The following is a 19040-nucleotide window of genomic DNA, read 5'->3' as shown; positions in this document are numbered from 1 at the left end:
ATGTGTGGCTGAGAGTATTCTAATGCACTGTGTTTGTGGTTTGCAATTCCTAAGAGTTTAGGATAAGATATTTGAGGATCTTCAAAAAGGATTTTTTTTCATAAAGCCAAAAAAAAGGAAAAAACTAAGTGGTGCTTTTACTGAGGTCACAGCCTTTAAGAGCAAAATATTTCTTTCCCTAACAATGAAAAAATTCTATGATTCTTCCTGGTGCCATCATTAATTTGGTAATGCTTTGAGTTTCATATGCATGTGCTGCATAGTAATAAGTTCCTTTCTAAACAAGTAGGCTTAAACAGTGGAAAAAGACAATAAAAAAACTTTCAGGTTTTAAGTCTGAAGTCTGTAAGTGAGATGAATGAATAATAGGTTCTTCCAGGGCACTAGAAAACTGAAAATATCTTATCAATTTTACATGGATGTCCTATTGTTATTTACAGGTATTTGGGGTATTTTGTTGTTGTTGGTTTTCCTCTTTTTTATTTTTTTTTATAAATAATCTCCTACTGTACCAAAAAAAAAAAAAAAAAAATCTCCCAGTCTGTTTAGTCATAGGTAGAGGAAAAACTGAAAAAAGAACTAAGAACAAAGGAGGATACTGGATAAAAGGGAACTGAGAAAAACTATCAGAGAAAGAGTAAAGCAAAAAGGAATAAAACAGGTTTTATACAGACCATATGGATTAAGACCCACATATTTGTAATTCTGAAAAACAGAAATTAATGCTGGAAACATTTGCTGAACCGTATTTGCACTTTTTCTTTTAAAGGTCAAAGAGGTGTATAATGGTTTTGCAAAGAGAAAAAAGTAACTGTAATAAGGTCTGTTACTTACTATACTGGCTCTGTAACACTAAACCAAAGAGCAATGAACTGTACCTTTGAAAACTCTAAGGAATTGCCTTTTATAGCTGAAAGGTCAAATGAAAATCTGGAAGAGCAGCTATTAAGTTACATGGTCTTTATGAATCGATGTATCGTTCACAGTTCGTCAGTGAATTTACAGGAAATCCTATGCTGGATAACAGAGGGATTGTTCCCTTTTAGTATTTAAGCAGGAGAACCCAATCCTTTCAGCATATAATTCTCCCTCCCCAACACACACAGCCTTTCTAGTCTTTCCAGCAAATTTCCTTGCTTTTGTACGTAGCTGTACCTATTCAAAATGCACACAAGCCTATTTCATAAACACTTCCCTGTTCCTCCTGCAAGGCAGAAGCTGGCACAAGTGCAAGCTCACAGCAGAGCTGGGTTAGGGCGGCTGGCAAGTATGTGGTAGCTAGGTCCCCCTCCTTACATGTTTTGTGAAATCACTGTCAGTCCATGGGAAAGCTCTCTGGAGCTGAATGAGATGGTGGGATGGGTGGTGTTAACGGAGCTGCACTGAGAATGTCATCTATTTAGGTTGTGCTCAACACGTGGACATTTTGTCTAAGGCACATCATCCAGATACTGTTTCACTGTGCTGACTGGGCAGAGACTGGTACACTCCCTTTCTGCCCAGGCAGAGGAGCCTGGAGATCAGATATACCCAGAAAGCTTTTCTACACTTGGACACTGAACTGTTGGGATCTTCAGTGTTGCATTCTACAAATTATTGCCTGACACACACGCAAGAGCAGTTTCTCTGACCCTTGCCTGCCTCCTGCGCAAAGGATGTGAATGGCATAAAATACTTCATATTTTCTACTTAAATCAAAGTGTTGTGGCAATGTTCTCCTTCAGATGCTTTACCCTGCTCAGGGCTAGCTGGCAGATATTGTCTCAAGTCAGAGTCACAAGGAGAAACCTCATTAGCCATTCCAGCTTTGGATCCTCCCTGGGAAATTCATAATGACGTAAGATAAGGTTTTTACAAAGGAAAGGCCTCACAGCAATCACTGCTTAACCACTCTAGACCAAGATTAAAATAGTTTATTTTATTGAGGAGAAAACCAAGGTAACTGCTGGGTTATTGTGGCAAACACTGTAACTATCATTTCTGCTGAACAGGAATGTTGATCCATCTGGCTCATTAGGAGTCTATGCTCCACTTAATCCAGGTCAAATCTGTTTTACTTCTGTGCAGTGGAAACTATTTTGAGAAGGCCTGTGCAATGCCCACAGATAGAGACAAACAGCTATGCAGAGCTTGGAGCACAATTACTGTGCAACAACAACAAAAAAAGAGCCTTCTGCCTTATGTACCTTTAAATAACATGGATCTAAACATGTCAAGGCTCATTCTGGATTATACTGTTGTGTTCAGGAATTATTGTTACTTCTATGCATCGTCAAGAAGGAGTTCTATTGATTACAGGGGACTACAGTCTGAAACCTTTACACTGAGAAAATACCCAGCTAGGATGGTGGCTCACTAAAATAAAGTTAAACAGAAAATAGAATGGGCATATTAAGTTCCAAGGTGGGGTCGAGGAAAAAACTGCACAGGTTGTTGGAAACAGAATAATAAGATAAATAATATATTCCAATAATAAATTTTTTATTCAGCTGGTAAGTTACAGTTTTCAGTGGTTTGTTTTGTGGTTTTTTTTTAAGCAAATCCATTCAGCTATCTCTCTATCTAAATTAAATATGATTGGAGCATTCTTTGTAAAGTAAATACAGAATTACCAAATAATATGGGTTGTGAGGGAGACCATCTAATCCAACATTGTGCTCAAAGCAGGTCCCACTACAGAGATAGATCAAGAAGCTCAGGGCTGTGTCCAACTGAGTTTTGAACCCTTCCAAGGGAAGAGATTCTATAACTCCTCTAGTGCTTAACTCGTGACACCTGCAGTAAAAAAAAAAAAATATTCCTAATATCTTGTCAAAATTTTCATTCTGTTTCATCCTTTCCCTCTACAGCCCTGCAAAGAGCCTAACAATTTTCTCCATAACTACTTATTAGGTAGCTGAAGAGAGCAATTAGATCCCATCTTAGCCTTTTCATGGCTAAATAGTACAGTAGTTTTAATTTTCATCACTAGGCAGAATACAGTTTTGCACTCAGTAGAGTTCCCTACACGTTTGTAACGACAGGATTTTAGGCCTTTCTTAATTTCTAATTAGCTATGGATCTAGCTGTAAGTAAAAGGGCGAACGCATCCTATATTCACATAACTTCTCTCTTATACAAACTATATGCATGTCCACAGTATATTATATTCTTAAACTTGTATGGAATTACCTGAGTTCTCTAAGGATACCTAAAACAAACTCAGAAACTGGTTAGAGAAACAATCAAGTTTTAGCCACAGAAACTGAGTTACGTAGCCTGTTTATGCAATAATAATACATTCGTGACACTGTTTTTGAAACCCGTCCCCAGATTGTGAATGGAGCTTGTCTGCACTACCAGGGAAAGGGAGAACCCACAATTTGCAAGTGCCTAATTGAATCAGTTGCTGATTGAGCTACACACAACCCCTGTGCAAATCTCCTGCAAGTTCAATGTTCTAAATCAGGAAGATTGTTAATTTTGCAAATACCTTTTGAGTCATTTGTAGGACAGCTACAAAGAAGGTAAAAGGGCTTCTATCTTAGATCCAGAATGCTCTCCATTATTAAAGTATATAATAGAAACATAAATGAATTAGTGAGAGAAAGAAGGCAAAAAGAATGATATACCACAGATATCTTAGTACCAAATTGCATAGAACAAGTAGAAAGCAAAAAAAAAGATTTTCTTTGTTGGCTAAAGGTGCCTCCAGAAGCCACTTCTAAAGCCCTGAATATGAATAGTTCTTCAAGGCATGGCAAACTCTGAAGTGGGCTGGAAAGGCCTGTAAGCCTCACGCTCCAGCAGAGTTGTTGAATGGTAAAATTATTAACCAAGGGTGAACTAGTGAATTCCCACAACACCTTGGCCCCAGCAGACTTGAGGGACCCCAAGAGTTTGAAGGAGCTTCAGTGTAGAGTTGCAAGAACCTAATGGGAGGCAAATAATGACAATTTTGAACCAACAATGAGATCACCACTCCACGAGCTCCAAGACAAGAAGGAGAGAAAATCGTCACAGACACTGCTCACAGTATGATTTAAGCCAAAGTTATCAAAAGAAATCCTTGAACACAGCTTTGTTGCTCTTAACTTAGGCATATGAATAAATCAGAGAAGCTGCACTCAGTGAAGTTTAATGGTAAATGGCTGAGGGAAAAGGCTTGTAAGTTTATAAATATTTCATAGTATTTTAACACTAAAGGTGGTATACATTAAATATGAAAGCAGTACCGAATTTCCCACTTCCTTTAGTAATATACACCACACAGTGTTTTCAAAACACTGGAAAATACAAGCGCTTTTTTTTCCTAATATCACTGAAAAACTTTTTTCTCCTGGTTGAGAATGTGCATTATGTACCCAAGAGAAATTTTTATTTTTCTCTATTACCTGTTTTCTAAATATCCAAGTAAATAATAAAAAAAGAAGGACTGAAAACACAGCAAAAGAAATTGAAGATCCCTAAGGAAAAGAGATAGGAGTTTTTCTCAAGGATCAAAAGGGGATTAAATATATACAGTCAGTTAAGGAATCACTCTGGGAGAAGAGATTTACTGTAAAACAGAATTGCCTCACAGTTGAAGACACTGGAAAGTCTGCAAACCTAATACTGAGGAGCCATCAGACTTTCCCACCCTGTCAGGGGGAGCACTTCGCTTATTTTTCCTGGCTCAAAGAATTTACACCACACAATGAGACTTATGTTCTTTGGAGATAAATGGTAAAGTACTATAGGTGACAACAGCCATTTTCACAGATCAAGGGGCAATATATTGATACCATGGAAATAAAATCCACAGTAACTCCTTCTTGTTGCCTTATGACTAAGGGTCCAGAGAGGAATTTTTTTTTTTTCTGGTTATGGCGTTAGTTTTCTAAAGCAGTAAGGGAATAAGATCCTTTCAGACAGGGTGAAGGGATTAGTGTATCTCACTGGTGATTTGGGATCAAGACTGGCATTGTAACTGTGAGGATGGTTCTTAGCAGTAATGAGGAGGCTGTCTGAAAAATGAAAAAGAGGGATTCAATATCAGTGGCCACAACAAACCATGTTAGTAATTCAAAGGCTTCAAGTTCCTTACAATAGACAGTGAAGAAAAAGACTGAGCAGGACATTTATCACTGGTCCCCTTATATGTGGGTAAGGCAACCAAGCCCAGTCCAACTTGCCTACCTTTTTGTGCCAAGCCATAACAGGCCCCAAAACATCTTTTAATCAGACTACATAAAAACTGAATCTATTTTTCCTGGTGGAGTGGGAGGACGAGGGCGAAGGGACAACCATGACAAATAAATTAACCAAAGAGGGCCAGGGCCATGCAGCTGATGGAGCAGTTTGATGTGGTAAGTGCTGCCAAAACAATGGATAACAGGAGAAGCCCTGGAGGACCTCCAGCAGCCCCAGCCCCGCAAAAATGCAGCATTCCTCTTCCCTCCCTCAAGCCTCCAGTGAATACATCTCTGTTTCAAAAGTATGTGGGCCTGTCAGGCTGTGGCCTCAGCTCTAATCTGAGCAGCAGCTTTCAGCCTCTGGTGCACGAGGTGGACATGTCCTATCCCACACAGCCACCTCTGGCACTGAGACCTGAAGGAAGCACCTGAAAGAACACTGGTGTTGGTGTATGAGTTTTGATGTTGGTGTTTGAGTTTTAGTGAGAACAAACAAGCTCATGGCAAGTCCTGCCTATCCACAAGTGAGGCTAAAGTTGAAGATGTGTAATACAGATGTCCCAATGTGAGGTCTAAATTAACTTAGTCTGTGATTAATTGGACCCATCACAATTTATGCATAATCTGTAATTTATGCCATGATGCATCAACCAAGCATGTGGTTTATTGTACACACAGAACAAGATGATTTAGATTATAGAGAGACATGCTGAAGTGACATACAGCAGACCTGTCATGAAGGGAAGGAGAGGAGAATTGGAAAGGGCTCTGAGTGAGAAACCTGTGTTTACTCATCGTTGCTATCACACTCCGTTTGTTAAAGCTTGCAAACCTACTGGCCAACCACTGTGATAAGGCATGGTGACGCAAACATGCAGATTAGAAGTTAAGAGGGTTAAAATTAATTCCTATATCTGCTACTCCTGCTCAGATTTCTTTGGGGTTTTCTTCACCTTACATTCTCAGGCGAGCTCTTTGCAGGGATGCATTATGATGGCAGAGCTCTATGGCTGCCACGCGTCTCAGATCTTTTGTTGAATGCTCCCCAGCTGTGTTCTGGCTGACTTCTTCCCTCTCTTTGCTCCACATTCCCATGCAGCTTCAGACAGCCTTCCCATTTCTAGGTTTACATCAGTTCCTGCTGTCTCCAACATCCCCTCCTCTTCAGCCAGGCACTAGTTACCACAAAATTTGCATCATCAGAATAAATTCTTGTAATTGTTCTGCAAATACATAGATATGTTTCTTTTATTTTAAACATGAGGAGATCTGAATGCATCAATTAATGATCATACAAACTGCAGGTCTAAGTGCATGTAGTTGTTCTGCCAGTGTTTGAACTGCATTGCCAACCAGCTCCTGTCCTGTCGGCCTCCATAAAGAAATGTTGTGGCAGAAAGGCTCTGTGCATAATGAGACCTGGGGTACTAACTGCATTAGTTACAGAAACAAGAGATTCACTGATTTACTGGTGCAATTCTGACTGGCTTCCAGCACTAACATTTTTGTCTGTTAAAAATGATGATATTGTTAACAGTTATGGCTCTATAAGAAGGTTTCTCCGCATGAAGTCAGGCTTGAGTGTTACACTTAATCTGCAGTTACATTTTAAATTGCATTTATATTATAGCTTAATTGAAATGTGCATATGATTTCCCACAAATAGTACTTTCAGCTGTTATACTGTATCAATAATAATTATAACGATTTATACATTCATTCCACTCAGATCATGTGTGATATGCTTCAGAATAACTAGATCTTTTGACAACAGCTGTAGTAGCTAATAACTGTCACTACTATCAGATGAGGTTCTTGAAGCTTCATAAATTCACCTCTAAGGACTCTTTCTAGCAACATCTTTGATCATTTCCAACTATGAGTTCAGCCCTGGCCTCACCATAACAACTTCTCTCTTCATAAAGAAAAAAATATGTTCTTTCTCTCTTCTGCCAGCTTAATTTCTGTATTCAAATTCATTGACTAAAAAATAACGAGGTTTTTGTTTACAGTGATTACAAATTCATAATCCCATCTTGGCCCCAGAATTTTGCACAACATATTGGCAATTAATGTCCAATTAATGCTTGTAGACCTGTTGATTGTGTTACATATTTGCAAAGCAAACTGTTGACACATTTATTTATATTTCAGACTGCATGCTGTAAACTATATGGTATAGGGATCATATTGAAAACTCTTAGCATATTCCAAACTCAGGTACAACAACTCCCCAGGAATATATTCTCACCAAAAAAAACCCAAAAAAACCAACAACAACACCAAAATGCAAACCAACCAACCACCACCACCAAAACAACAAAAAACCCCAACAACCTTAAAAATGAAAAAAAAAAAAAAAATCAGGGATTTTTACTGTGTCGAAAATGAAGAATTAAATCACCATAGAGGAAAAAAAAATTAATTCCTGGTATTTATTAGGAAAAGGACTCAGGCAATTGCAGAGGCTTGTGCTGCTTCTGTGTGAGAAGGAAATAGTGGATTTCTAAAAGTAACATCCCATGACTGGCCATAGCTACAAGTACAGCTGTAGACCAAGAAACAGACTGCAGTGGATGCAAGTTAGAATAGAAAGCATTATAAGAAAACAAAATAGAGAGGATGCAAATTTGTATGCTGTAAAACTGAAATAGGATATAACTGTCAAAGAAGTGAGATTAACTTAAGGAATTCTGCAAGCTGTGACACACACTATGCATTTTCTTTCTGGCTCAAAAATACTCTCTGTCTTAATGAAAAGCTGTTATATAAAAGTACATAAGTTTCCAAAAAGAGTCTTCAGGTTTCCAGTAGGTTTCCAACTGGTAGCCCTTTCCATTAGAATTGAACCGAATGACTTCTAAGTCAATATTTCATATATCTAACTTCAAACATCTTATGCTAAACTTTAGCATTTGATTGAGCTAGAAATTCACAAAATTGCAGGATATATTACTTAATAGTTTAAAAAGCAGTTAATTCTTTCTTTGCTGCACTTTAACAAGTGGAAATACAATTAAAAATAGGTCTTATAGGTTAGGTAGCAAAAACAAATAGGGTCTGGAAAAATAACATCTCTTATTACAAGCACTGATTGTTTGTGGTTGCTAGAAAATATTCACAAAACATACTAAAATTACTATAATAACCAAAGATGATAACTAAAATTACCAAAAGATAAGACAGATAAAAAGAAAGATGGAACACACAGAATTTATCTACATCTAAATTATTAAAGTGTCAAAATTAACTACAGTTCTTCTGTGAGAGAGACACAAACTGTATACTCAACAACAGTATTCATTTGGAAGGGCTTAGTTTTTAAAGGGCTTACTTTTATTTCTTTGATTTTAAATTAAGATATCTAAATTAAAATCTCAAGATGCTTAAAACTAATTAAACTAAATTTTATTAATTTTTGCAGTCAGAATAAATTTGCAACAAGTCTTCAAAATAATAACGCTGTTTTCACGTAATATGGATAAAATGATTTACACTATCACCATAGGTACTTTGCTAACTTCTAATTTTTAAAAAACTTTCAAAAAATGTGCTGATACTGCTGCAGGTTTAGTCTTGTATATTTAATGGCTTTTGAACTTACGTAGACTTTAAACAAATAATGGACTTTCTACACTACATATTAATTAGATGGGCTTTACAGTAAAAGGATGTTCAGATAAGCTAGAGTTCAAATTAATACCTCCTGAAATACTAGCTTTAAAATGACTTGTGGGTAACTTATAATATAAATGGTTTTGGTATTTGTGTGTATGCCCTGCCAAAAACTGGCATCAAGAGAGACATGAGAGACCCCAAATCTATGTTTAAAATCACCTTCTGCACTAGTCAGAAAGGCTGCTGGCAAACAAAAGCACTGAGAGAGCTGGTCGAAGTCACTGCAAGGTGACTATTGATTACTTGAGAAAGGCCCTTGTGATTGTGGGAGATTCTGGGGGAAGGGGAAGAAAGCAAATGATGCTTATTTTCAAGAGGAACAAGGAGTAACTGGATAACCTAGGAAAGTGATGCAGCAAATCCTCTCAGAAACCTGCAAATCACTCTTTCTCAATGTATGAAAGACAAGCCAGTGACTGGGAATAGATGGCGGGGGTTTACAAAGGAAAATGGTGCCTGACAGCCTTTCATGAAGAGGTGATTGGCTCAGTGATGGAGAGGGGAGAGCAGCTGATGCTGTTTATCTTGACTTTAGCAAGGCTTTCAACACTGTCTCCCATAACATTCTCATTAAAAAAAAAAAAAAAAACTCTGCGTGAACTAAGTAAGTGGCTAGTGGGGTTTATTGAAAACTAACAGCTGGGCCCAAAGATTGGAGCTCTACAAAGTCCAGCTGGAGATCTGACAGGAGTCTCCTGAAGTTCAGGAAGAGGAAGTACAAAGCCCTGAACAGGGGGAAAAACCACCACATGAACCGGTATAACCTGGGGACTTAATAGCTAAAAAACAGTTTTCCAAAAATGGATCTGGTGGACACCAAGCTGGGCATGAGCCATCAATGTGCCCTTGCAGCAGAGAAGGCTAATGTTATCCTGGGCTGCATTAGTCAGACTGTTGCCAGTAGGATGGTCCTTCCTCTCTGCTGAACCTTGGTCAGACAAAGCTGGAATACTGACTCCAGTGCCCCAGCATGAGAGAGGCATGGACATACTGGAGTGAGTCCATCAAGAGGCCACAAAGACATGATTAAGTGATTGGACCGCCTTTCAGATGAGCAGAGGTTGAGCAAGCTGGGACTGCTCAGCCTGGAGCTGAGGAGGCTCAGAGAGATTTTATCAATAGCTATAAATATTTGATGGGAGGGAGTAGGGAACACAGAGTCAGACTCCTCTTTGGTGCCCACTGGCGAGATGAGAGACAATAAATTGAAATAGAGGAAATTCCATAGAGACTTAAGAAGTAAAATAGATCACTGTGAGGATGGTCAGTTTCCGGAACATGCTGTGGAGTCTCCATTCTTGGAGATATTTAAAACTCAAGTTGACATTACCCTGAGCAACCTGCTCTCACTGACCCTGCTCTGAGCAGAGAGTTAGAGTAGATGATCTCCAGAGGCATCTTTCAGCCTCAGCTGGTCTGTGAGTCTGTGAAATTTCATCTGTTTATAGGCTGAGCAACAGTTTCTGGAAGCACTCCAAGACACACTGAACACCTCTTAGGAACTCATAGCCTAATCAAAAAAAGCCTCCATAGACTGACTTATTACACCAGGAAAAAATTAATTCCTTGGCTACTATTTAGGGCTAAGACATTTTTCACTTTCTAGATAAGAATTTACCAGATAAGAAGCTAATAAATTTGGTGTCTACAGTAGGCAGATTTAGGGAAAAAACTGTCCACATTTTGAATAAGTTCTTGTTCAAATCACATCCTTCCTTCAGTTAAGGGGAGGATTACTGGTCAAGTAAACTTTGCTTCACATTTGCCTGCAACATCTCAAGAGTAAAATGAATCAATTCAGCAGTAGCAGCAGCTGGGAAGAATTGGGAAACAACTGTTAAATCAGCTTAAGATAACATGCAAAAATTAGCAAGCCTTCTTGGGGGAGGAAAGGGCTTATTTAAAGTAGTATAAGCAGTACAGCAATGGATGTGCATGACTCAGAGAAATTGTAAAATGGCAAAAGGACTAAAGAGAAAATAAGAGAGCTGACAACAGTATTGGTAAAAAGAGTCTGGGCTTTGCAATTCAGCTGCTATTCCCTAAGAAAAATAGGCTTGTCCTTATAAGATGAAAGGGTGAATGTTCACTGTCATTCAGTTCCTTTCAAAATATAAAATGTTTCCAATTTTGGTTTCCAGCTGTAACAGTTGAAAAACATTATTAAGTTAACGCCTGTGCTAAAACCAGCAGTAATTCTGAATTGATTCTGTAAAGACATGCCTTGTTTTGAACAGGAAATAGAGATGGACAACATAATCCAATAGATTCCTTTCCCAAGGCAAAAATGTGCCCCAACTTACATTCTCTAAAGCTTTACATCAATCAGGTAATCAGGACAGAAACACCATTTCACTGACGATAACTTTTACTCTTAATAGAGGAATTTGATATAACTAAGTACAAGTTCTACTTATCTGCTTTCTAGAAAGCATCTTGATTCAAGCAACATCTTTCAAAGCTACACTACTATCACTGAGACATACTAAATGTGAGGATACAGGGTATCATGGAACTTTAAACAGTTACAGAAAAAAATTAATTTCTGATAATTTTTTATATTTATGAAGCTTTTTGTTTACAGCAAGTGCCCTACATTCTAGTGTTAGATAACTGCTCCTGGAATCCACCATTTATTTCACAGTTTTAAGTTTCCTCCATGGTCTTGTTAAAGCTTTCAGAACTGATATATTTAATTATTAGGAAAAACAGAAAGGTCAGAATCAAGCTTACAACATGCTTGTCCTTTAGAGACTACTATAAAAGGAACTGTTCTCATGCTGGCGAGAAAACAAGAATTCGTTTTTGTGAAAAGTTACTTGGCTTCACCTTTGGTTTGCATTCAACATCCAATGCAACTGAAGCTTTCTCCTCTGTAAACAGAGTATAAGCAGAGCAAACACTTTAATCTGGATCTTCTGCATTTTTTGAGAGTGAGTAACCATCAGTCAATCAAGCATTTATAAATGTGATCTTAGAGTTTGGTGTAAAATTATACTGACCTCTATTTTCAGCATCGTTTGCTGGGCTTGGAAGGGTGGGGCAGGGAGTAAATATAAAATATGTACTGAATCACATGATAGAAGAAGGTCCACAGTAAATAAAGTCAAATGAATAACAGAAATACTGTTGTATTCCTGAAATCTAATGGAAAATAATTAAGGGTTCCTAACAATCTTCACTAAAAGCAGCACAAAAACCCACTAAACTGAGTTTTTTTGAATTAATAAGCCTGTACACACCACATCCACAAGCTCACCATCAGACCATCATAGCTTGGTAAATTCTCAGTTTCCTCTTTCCCATTAATTTTTATGAGCAGTTCCCTTTTTTTAGCTGGGCAGGATCATGGGGTAGTCCCACCTGGATCTCTCTGCATCAAGGAGCACCTCTGTCCTTCTTGCTTCCCTCAGACCCAAACAGACTTTCTCATCACTCTCTACAGCTACCTGAAAGGAGGTTGTAGCCAGGTGGGGGTTTGTCCCTTTTTTCCAGGCAGCTATCAAGAAGACAAGAAGACATGGTCTCAAGCTCTGCCAGGGGAGGTTTAGGTTAGATATTAGGAAGAAATTCTTTACAGAGAGAGTAATCAGACATTGGAATGGGTTGCCCAGAGAGGTGGTGGATTCTCCGTCCCTGGAGGTTTTTATGACGAGACTGGATGTGGCACTGAGTGCCATGGTCTGGTAACCACGGTGGTAGTGGATCAAGGGTTGTACCTGGTGATCTCAGAGGTGCTTTCCAACACAGCTGATTCTATGATTCTAAGATTCTATGATTCTATGATTCTAAGATTCTGTTTGCCTTTCTTATGAAAGGCTTTGGGATGAGTTAGACAGTCAGGAAGGGGTGGGGACTTATAACTTCTAAGCACAGGAATGTAACAGGATGGCTTTATGTCTAACAGCATTTTTCCCTGTATTGAAGAAATGAGGACAAATATTCTCAGGTATTCCTATCATCAGCATCGGCCATTTACATCAGAACATGTTGAAGGATCTTGTCCATTTATCTACAGAACCCACCATCCAGGAACTTCATAAGGTACTCTTTAACACTTCCAGTAGGGCTACCTATATATTGTTATTAACTTTTTAGAAAATACAGTGACTGTATTATTCTTGCACAGGCTCAGCAACAGCTAGGAAGATTTGAGGTTTGTTCAGAGAGAAATAATTCATGAACAGTCTTTTCCAAATAAAAACTTTAAAATACTGGGGAAAAAAAAACGCCATACATTGGGAGAACAAGGTGAAGGGAATCATTAAAGTATTTGTGTGTGATGAGCATTGAGAGGCTTAGAAGAAAGGAGGACCTTTTGTTATATACACCATCAGCAGAGTGCAAGCTGTGTCAAAGTAGTAAGAGGTCTCACTGCAGAAATGTTTCTTATGAGAAGATTGTACCTGGTTAAAATCAATAAAGGAAACTTTTTTTCTTTCATTCTTTTCTTTCTTCTCCCCTCTCCCACCCCTTGGTTTTTCTCCCCCTCTCCTGCCACTGCAGTCCATGACCTTCACAAGAAAACACTTCTGCTTTGACAGCAGGCTACGAGCCTTCAAGGACTAGCACTTCTTTCTGAGAGAGAAAACTGTTGCCTCATTCAGAATCCAATCAAAACCTGAATGTACCAAGTGAAAAATAAACCAAGGACATCATTATTCTGTTTCACTGTGATTTGGCTTGCCTTCAAATCTCATACCCCGTATATCTGAAATAGCAGCAATGCCTCCATTAGCTGGGCCTTCCAACACTTAAATCAAAGTATCTTTCAGAATAAAAACGCAGGGATGTCAAATTCCAATCACCCCTAAATTCCTTCAATTCCCTGTGCCACACAACATTAAAACCCATGGATAATTTCCCTTAAAAACCAGCGTGCATGTGTGCAGACGCTCAGCCACGTGGGTGGGCGCCAATTTTAGAACATGGCAAGCACCAGGGGGGCGGGACAGGGAGGTTCCCCCACGGACGTCCTGTGCTCATGGCCATGCTCCTGCAGCCAGTGTAGCTGATTTTCACAAGTGACAGCAACTTCTACACTTTATAAGAAATACAGGTTTTTGTGCATCCTGCAGAACAATGCCGTGTGCCTAGCCCACTGCACATTACTAAATTTTAGACCCTCCTCTCCCTAAGTGTATATTAAAAATATCAGATGCTGGCGTTTCTTTTTTTACTGGGACAGTTCTGCAGGACAAGTTTTTCTCCAGCATGGTTTTCTCAGACTTTACTGACAGCCGGAGGAATTAAGTGGTTAAAACAAATATGCACAGAAGGTTTAATTAGTCTGACTAAAACTCCCTCTCTTATTCTGTGGTGCTCATAATACCATTAGGTCCCCCAGGACCTTTCAGAATCTCTTAGCAAAGGCAAGGTAAGCAAAATGTGATATTCTGGATTCACATTTAGGTCATCTCTACACACTGAATATTATAGATTATTTAGCCTTTTTTTTTTTTTTTTTCCAAAGCAATCCTCAAAACATTCTGTTACTTCATGGAAAAATACTGTAGGGGAAGAAGAAAAACAAAAAACCCCACCCCTTTGGTCTAACATAGTTCTTTAATTTTTTCTATGGGGAAATTTTTACAACTGTATCTTTTTTTATTATTAAATTATGCTACTTTGTTCCTGCTGAAGATCTTTTAAAAGTATTTCAAGAAAAAAATTCAGTATAAATGTGACAAGAAGAACCAAGAAAGATTACGACTTTCTTAAAATGCAGCCTATCTCTGCCTCAAAACATGTTTTTTTTTGAATGTTCTGATTTGTTACACATGTGGCAAGTAACCTAGAAGGGAAGTTCTGTGGTCCCCGCAGCAAAGAGCAACTCCTTTGCTCCACATGTCTTTCTGTGAAGATGAAGGAGCTTGTTCCTCTACGTGGCTCAGTTGGCAAGACAGTCTGCAAAGCCACACTCCACTAACCATTATTTCTGCTTTCCACAAAGCTCAGTCTTTGATAAGGCACAATAATTTAAAATTCCCAATGCTGTTCTGCTTCCCCTGACAGTGATACAGTATTATCACAAGTGCATCCTCCTCGACAGCAATGTGATGCCATAAAGTTCCGCTAAATTTATCGAGGAGCCTTTTTCCAGCGGTTAGCTATAACACAGTACAATGGTTATCCTCCTAAATGATAATTAAGCTTTGGGGTAACATTTAATTGAAAATGTGCTGTGAAAATCAACAAGTCAGCTTTTTCAAGTCAAGGCTGCTTAGTTCACAATACCGTTCAATTTGATTTTGTTTAACAGTAATCCATGACAAAAATATATGAATCTAATCCTGTTTCCTCTGGAGATCATTTGAAAACACTTAACCCCCTGGACAGTTCTGTGGTTTGAATAATTTCACAGTATTAGTCAAGGGTTAACCTTTTTGTATAAATATTTTACCTTTCCCTTAACAAATAACGTGATCTGATCAGTAACTATGTTCTCTTAGTAACATAATTGACTTGTTTCCTTAAAAAAATAAAAAATAAAAAAAAAATAGCAAGAGGGATAATTTTCACAGGATCACCAATTTTGTATGTAACATGCCCTCTTCCTTGAATATAGTCCCTTGATCAATAATCGTGTTGGAAAGAGCCACAGGCAGTCTGGGGATGAGGGGTGATGGAGCAGACGCTGCATAGGAGCAGACAGGATGAAGCACCCAGCATACACTAGCTAGGGAGTAACTTCCCAAGCAGTTCTGTCCTCGCATCCAAGATCCAAAGAAATCTCTTGCCATCTTTTTCCTATCTCACTTGTCTTTGAGCATCAGCAAATCATACAGCCCAAGAGCAGAAGGCTGCCACCCCAATGCTCCCCCCCAAGGGGTGTGTGTGTCACTGAGCTCACTTTGGAGGAGCTCCAGTGCGACCCCAGTGCCCCACACACCTACTGAGAGTTTGTGACCGACAGCAGAGCCCAGAGTGTATTTTTGAGTTCAGTTTCCTCCCAAAGGGATGCAGGGCATATCCTGTGGCACGTGCACTGATACACAGTCATAAGCAAGGAATCTTATATCTGAGAATTTGCCTCAGAAATGCACTTCTGATCTGAGTTTTATAAGAACCTGGATGGAGGACTTCTGCTACAATACACCCATGACATCCTGTAAGAGACCCCTTGTGGCCACCAACTTTCAGGCAGGATTAGTTTCTTTTCCATGCTGGATGATTAATTCTATTTTTAGTCACTACTTTGCGCAAATCCAAGCAGAGAAAGAGGATGCCTGTGTGTGACTGCAAGCAGAATTTGGTTCCATGTCAAAATAAGGACACAGAAAGAGGATTATATCTGCTAGAAGGAAGAAATACAGCATACAATACTGAATCCCCTAGGGAGACTGGTTTCTGAGATGAAGTTCACAGTAATCTCATCATAATTAAAACAAAATGAAATTTATGATATCTCATTTCCCCGCCACTTTATTGTTTAGGTGTCATTGTCAAAGACTCTGCAGAAATCTAGTAAGAGACAGCCTCTGCCCCAAGGAGTTTCCAGTCTAACTCAGGAAGAAGTAAACACTGAATAGCTCAGGAAAGAAAGTGAAGCCCTCGGCAATGAATAAATACCTTTATATTTTCACAAAGGTCATTCTCAGCAAAAGTAAGACAAAGCAGGGAATGGAGAACCTGTCTTTACTGCTGTGGCATGGAAGAGAACTGAATAGAAAAGAAAAGAGGTGAATGCAGAGGTGGATTGAGGGTTGAAGAGGGGACTTGAAGAAAAGAGAAAGGATGTGTTTGAAGAACAATGCAAAAGGTATAAGTGACCACTGTCACCTCCAAGAGCAAAAAGTTTTCATCAAATACAGAAAAAGAAGGAAAGGATGAACAGGCAACAAATAGGAGAAGTGACACATCCTGAATGAAGGCTGTGGATAAATGTGAGAGCATTATTTTGGGCACACTTTGTCATAAAGTGCAGATATAGGTTTTCCTTTTTTATTGAAATACAACTATAAAAAACCTTGACAGTGTTATACAAAATTATATAAAGAAAAATGTCATGCTCTTTAAAAGAGTGAGGAGACAGGTGACAAAATCAATTCAAATAATTCCAAAGGAGTGTTGGGACATCACCCTTTCATTTTAGATATGAACATAGTTACATAACATGTAACTATGCAAGTGATAGCAAATTACCATAACATAACATAGCTAGTGATTTAATGGCTCTTGTCATGACTGCTATTCATCTGCTAGATGCAACTCTTGTTTTCTATTCATATTTTACAGAAACTCTAACACAACTATTCTTTCTTTCACCTGCTATGTCTTCAAAGTGCAATTACAACTTTTACACTACGCAGCAAATATCTTTCCCTCTTACTCAGTAAGCACCTGCCCAGCTTTCCTTGCAGCACTGTCTCTTCCTCAAGGCTGAGGACTAGAAATCCGGGCTGACATTGTGATTCCCTTGGAAATAGTAAAAGAAAACAAATTCTCCTTATTTCTCCCCAAAGAGGACTTGTGAGAAAGGTTGGGCACTTTGTGGGTTGCTCTAGAGTACGTGATCTTCCTCTGGCTAACCAGGAGTAATACCCCTTAGGAGAAACCCACAACATTCTTTTTACCAACTGCACCCCCAATATTTTCAGAACTTAAGCAAACTGTCTCATAATTATTTAATATGTGACAATGGTGATTTAATCATTCTACCTTACTGGAACTGCCAGACTGTGTCCAATAAGTAAAGGGTGCTATCACTGAAGGAGGTCTCTTAGGAGGACAAAACTGTCTAGAAAATTTTCAGCTTATCTAAGTCTTATTTATTGCACAAGAAAACACAGTTTGAGTTCATCTTGCAAAACGGGAAAGCAAATATGGCAAAAGGCCACACCTGCACCTTAAAATTTTCTGGTTTAAGATTCTTTCCTGTCAAAGATAACAAAATCTAACATTATTTTTAGACTGCCTTCACTGTATGTTAGTGACCATGCAGTCCATTATATGTTATGGGGGTAAATGACAGCGTGTATGTATTTCCCTGCCTCTTATGATCAGAAAACAGAGAAAAATAGACATTCTACTATTATAAAGACAGAATACTAAACTGAAAGTGGAAGAGCCAAAATAGATTATAAACCAGGGGGCAGAAACCATAGATTATGTCCAGACAACACTGACACTTCTTTTTTTCACCAGCACAGTCTGTTCTGAGAGCCTGAGTGGGGAAGGAAGAAAGATCATCTGTGAGCATGGTAGATGGATTTTAGAGCTCTCTGTCATCCTTTCATTCTTGGCTCTCTTCATTCTCCTACTCTTGTCATCTTCTGTTTTTCTTCTTATTGGCCCAAAAGGATAGTTCTAAACCAACAAACAAGTGCAAGTCTGGAAAAGGTGCCTGTTTTTTTTTTCTGGAAAGTTCATGGGAGAGCTCAGCTGCTGCTCCCTTCGAACAAAACTGACACCCCCTCATTTGGTTGATACCAGACAGTTCAGCGGCCAGAGAAGAACTCTATTCTCTGTAAGTTAATATTAGGCAATGAAACTGCGTATGCCATTACAGTTCAAAGAAACTGATTGCTCCTTTGATGTGTTGCCAAATTATTAGAATAATGACACTATTTTTTTTTCAAGTGTATTGGTGTGTCTTCTCAATTCTTTCTTTTTTAACCCCATGCTTTAATAACTGGTGAACTTCAGACAGAAATGTATTATTTTTATTCAAAGGAGAGCTGGGTGCTGTTTCAGAAGGACTTCTTTTACATATATATAATGCACAGGATATTAGCCCCCTAACAGAGACAAAATAAAATCTCTTTATTTTTCCCCTCTGGTGTTATCCTCCTTTAGACTTGGAAAGTAAACATTTAAAAATGCATGCTGTTAGTGGGCTGTGCAGCATTACACCGCTCTGTCAAAATGAATATTGTGATAAATTATGTCAGTCTGTTCATACTTACAATCATCTTCCACTTCCTCATACCAAAGCATGTGAGCAGACATGAAATCTCTCCACAAAACAGAGGATAAAGAAAACAACAGCAAAATATTTTTGTCAAAGTGTATCCCAACTTTGCTGCTCCAGTGGCTTTTGCTGAATTAGGCTTGTCCCTGCATAATGCCAGATGTGTCCCCGCACAAGCCCCAGCAGCTCTGCAGAGGAGAGGGCAGGAGTCCCCCGGGTGGGATGTCGCTCTGGGCTGGCTGCCGGCAGGGTCTGCAGCGTCCCGGGCAGGGAGAGGCAGGGATCCTCACTTCCAC

At 38.9% G+C, this 19040-nt stretch overlaps 1 protein-coding gene across 1 annotated transcript in view; it reads right to left on the bottom strand.

Annotated features, from left to right (window-relative positions):
- DMD (dystrophin) overlaps positions 1–18808 on the bottom strand; it is a 996724-nt gene extending 977916 nt beyond the window's left edge. Inside the window, exon 1 of the mRNA XM_027888128.1 lies at positions 18740–18808. Within this exon, the coding sequence (XP_027743929.1) occupies positions 18740–18782 (43 nt within the window). The 5' untranslated portion in view covers positions 18783–18808. The remainder of the gene's footprint in view (positions 1–18739) is intronic.
- Between the last annotated feature and the right edge of the window lie 232 nt (positions 18809–19040).

The sequence above is a fragment of the Empidonax traillii genome, unplaced genomic scaffold (genome assembly GCF_003031625.1).
Source record: "Empidonax traillii isolate 1590-97213 ecotype Southwest subspecies unplaced genomic scaffold, ASM303162v1 scaffold1:size7828297, whole genome shotgun sequence".
NCBI lineage: Eukaryota > Metazoa > Chordata > Aves > Passeriformes > Tyrannidae > Empidonax > Empidonax traillii.
Note: the sequence above shows the minus strand (reverse complement) of the source record. Positions and strands in the feature narration are given on the sequence as shown.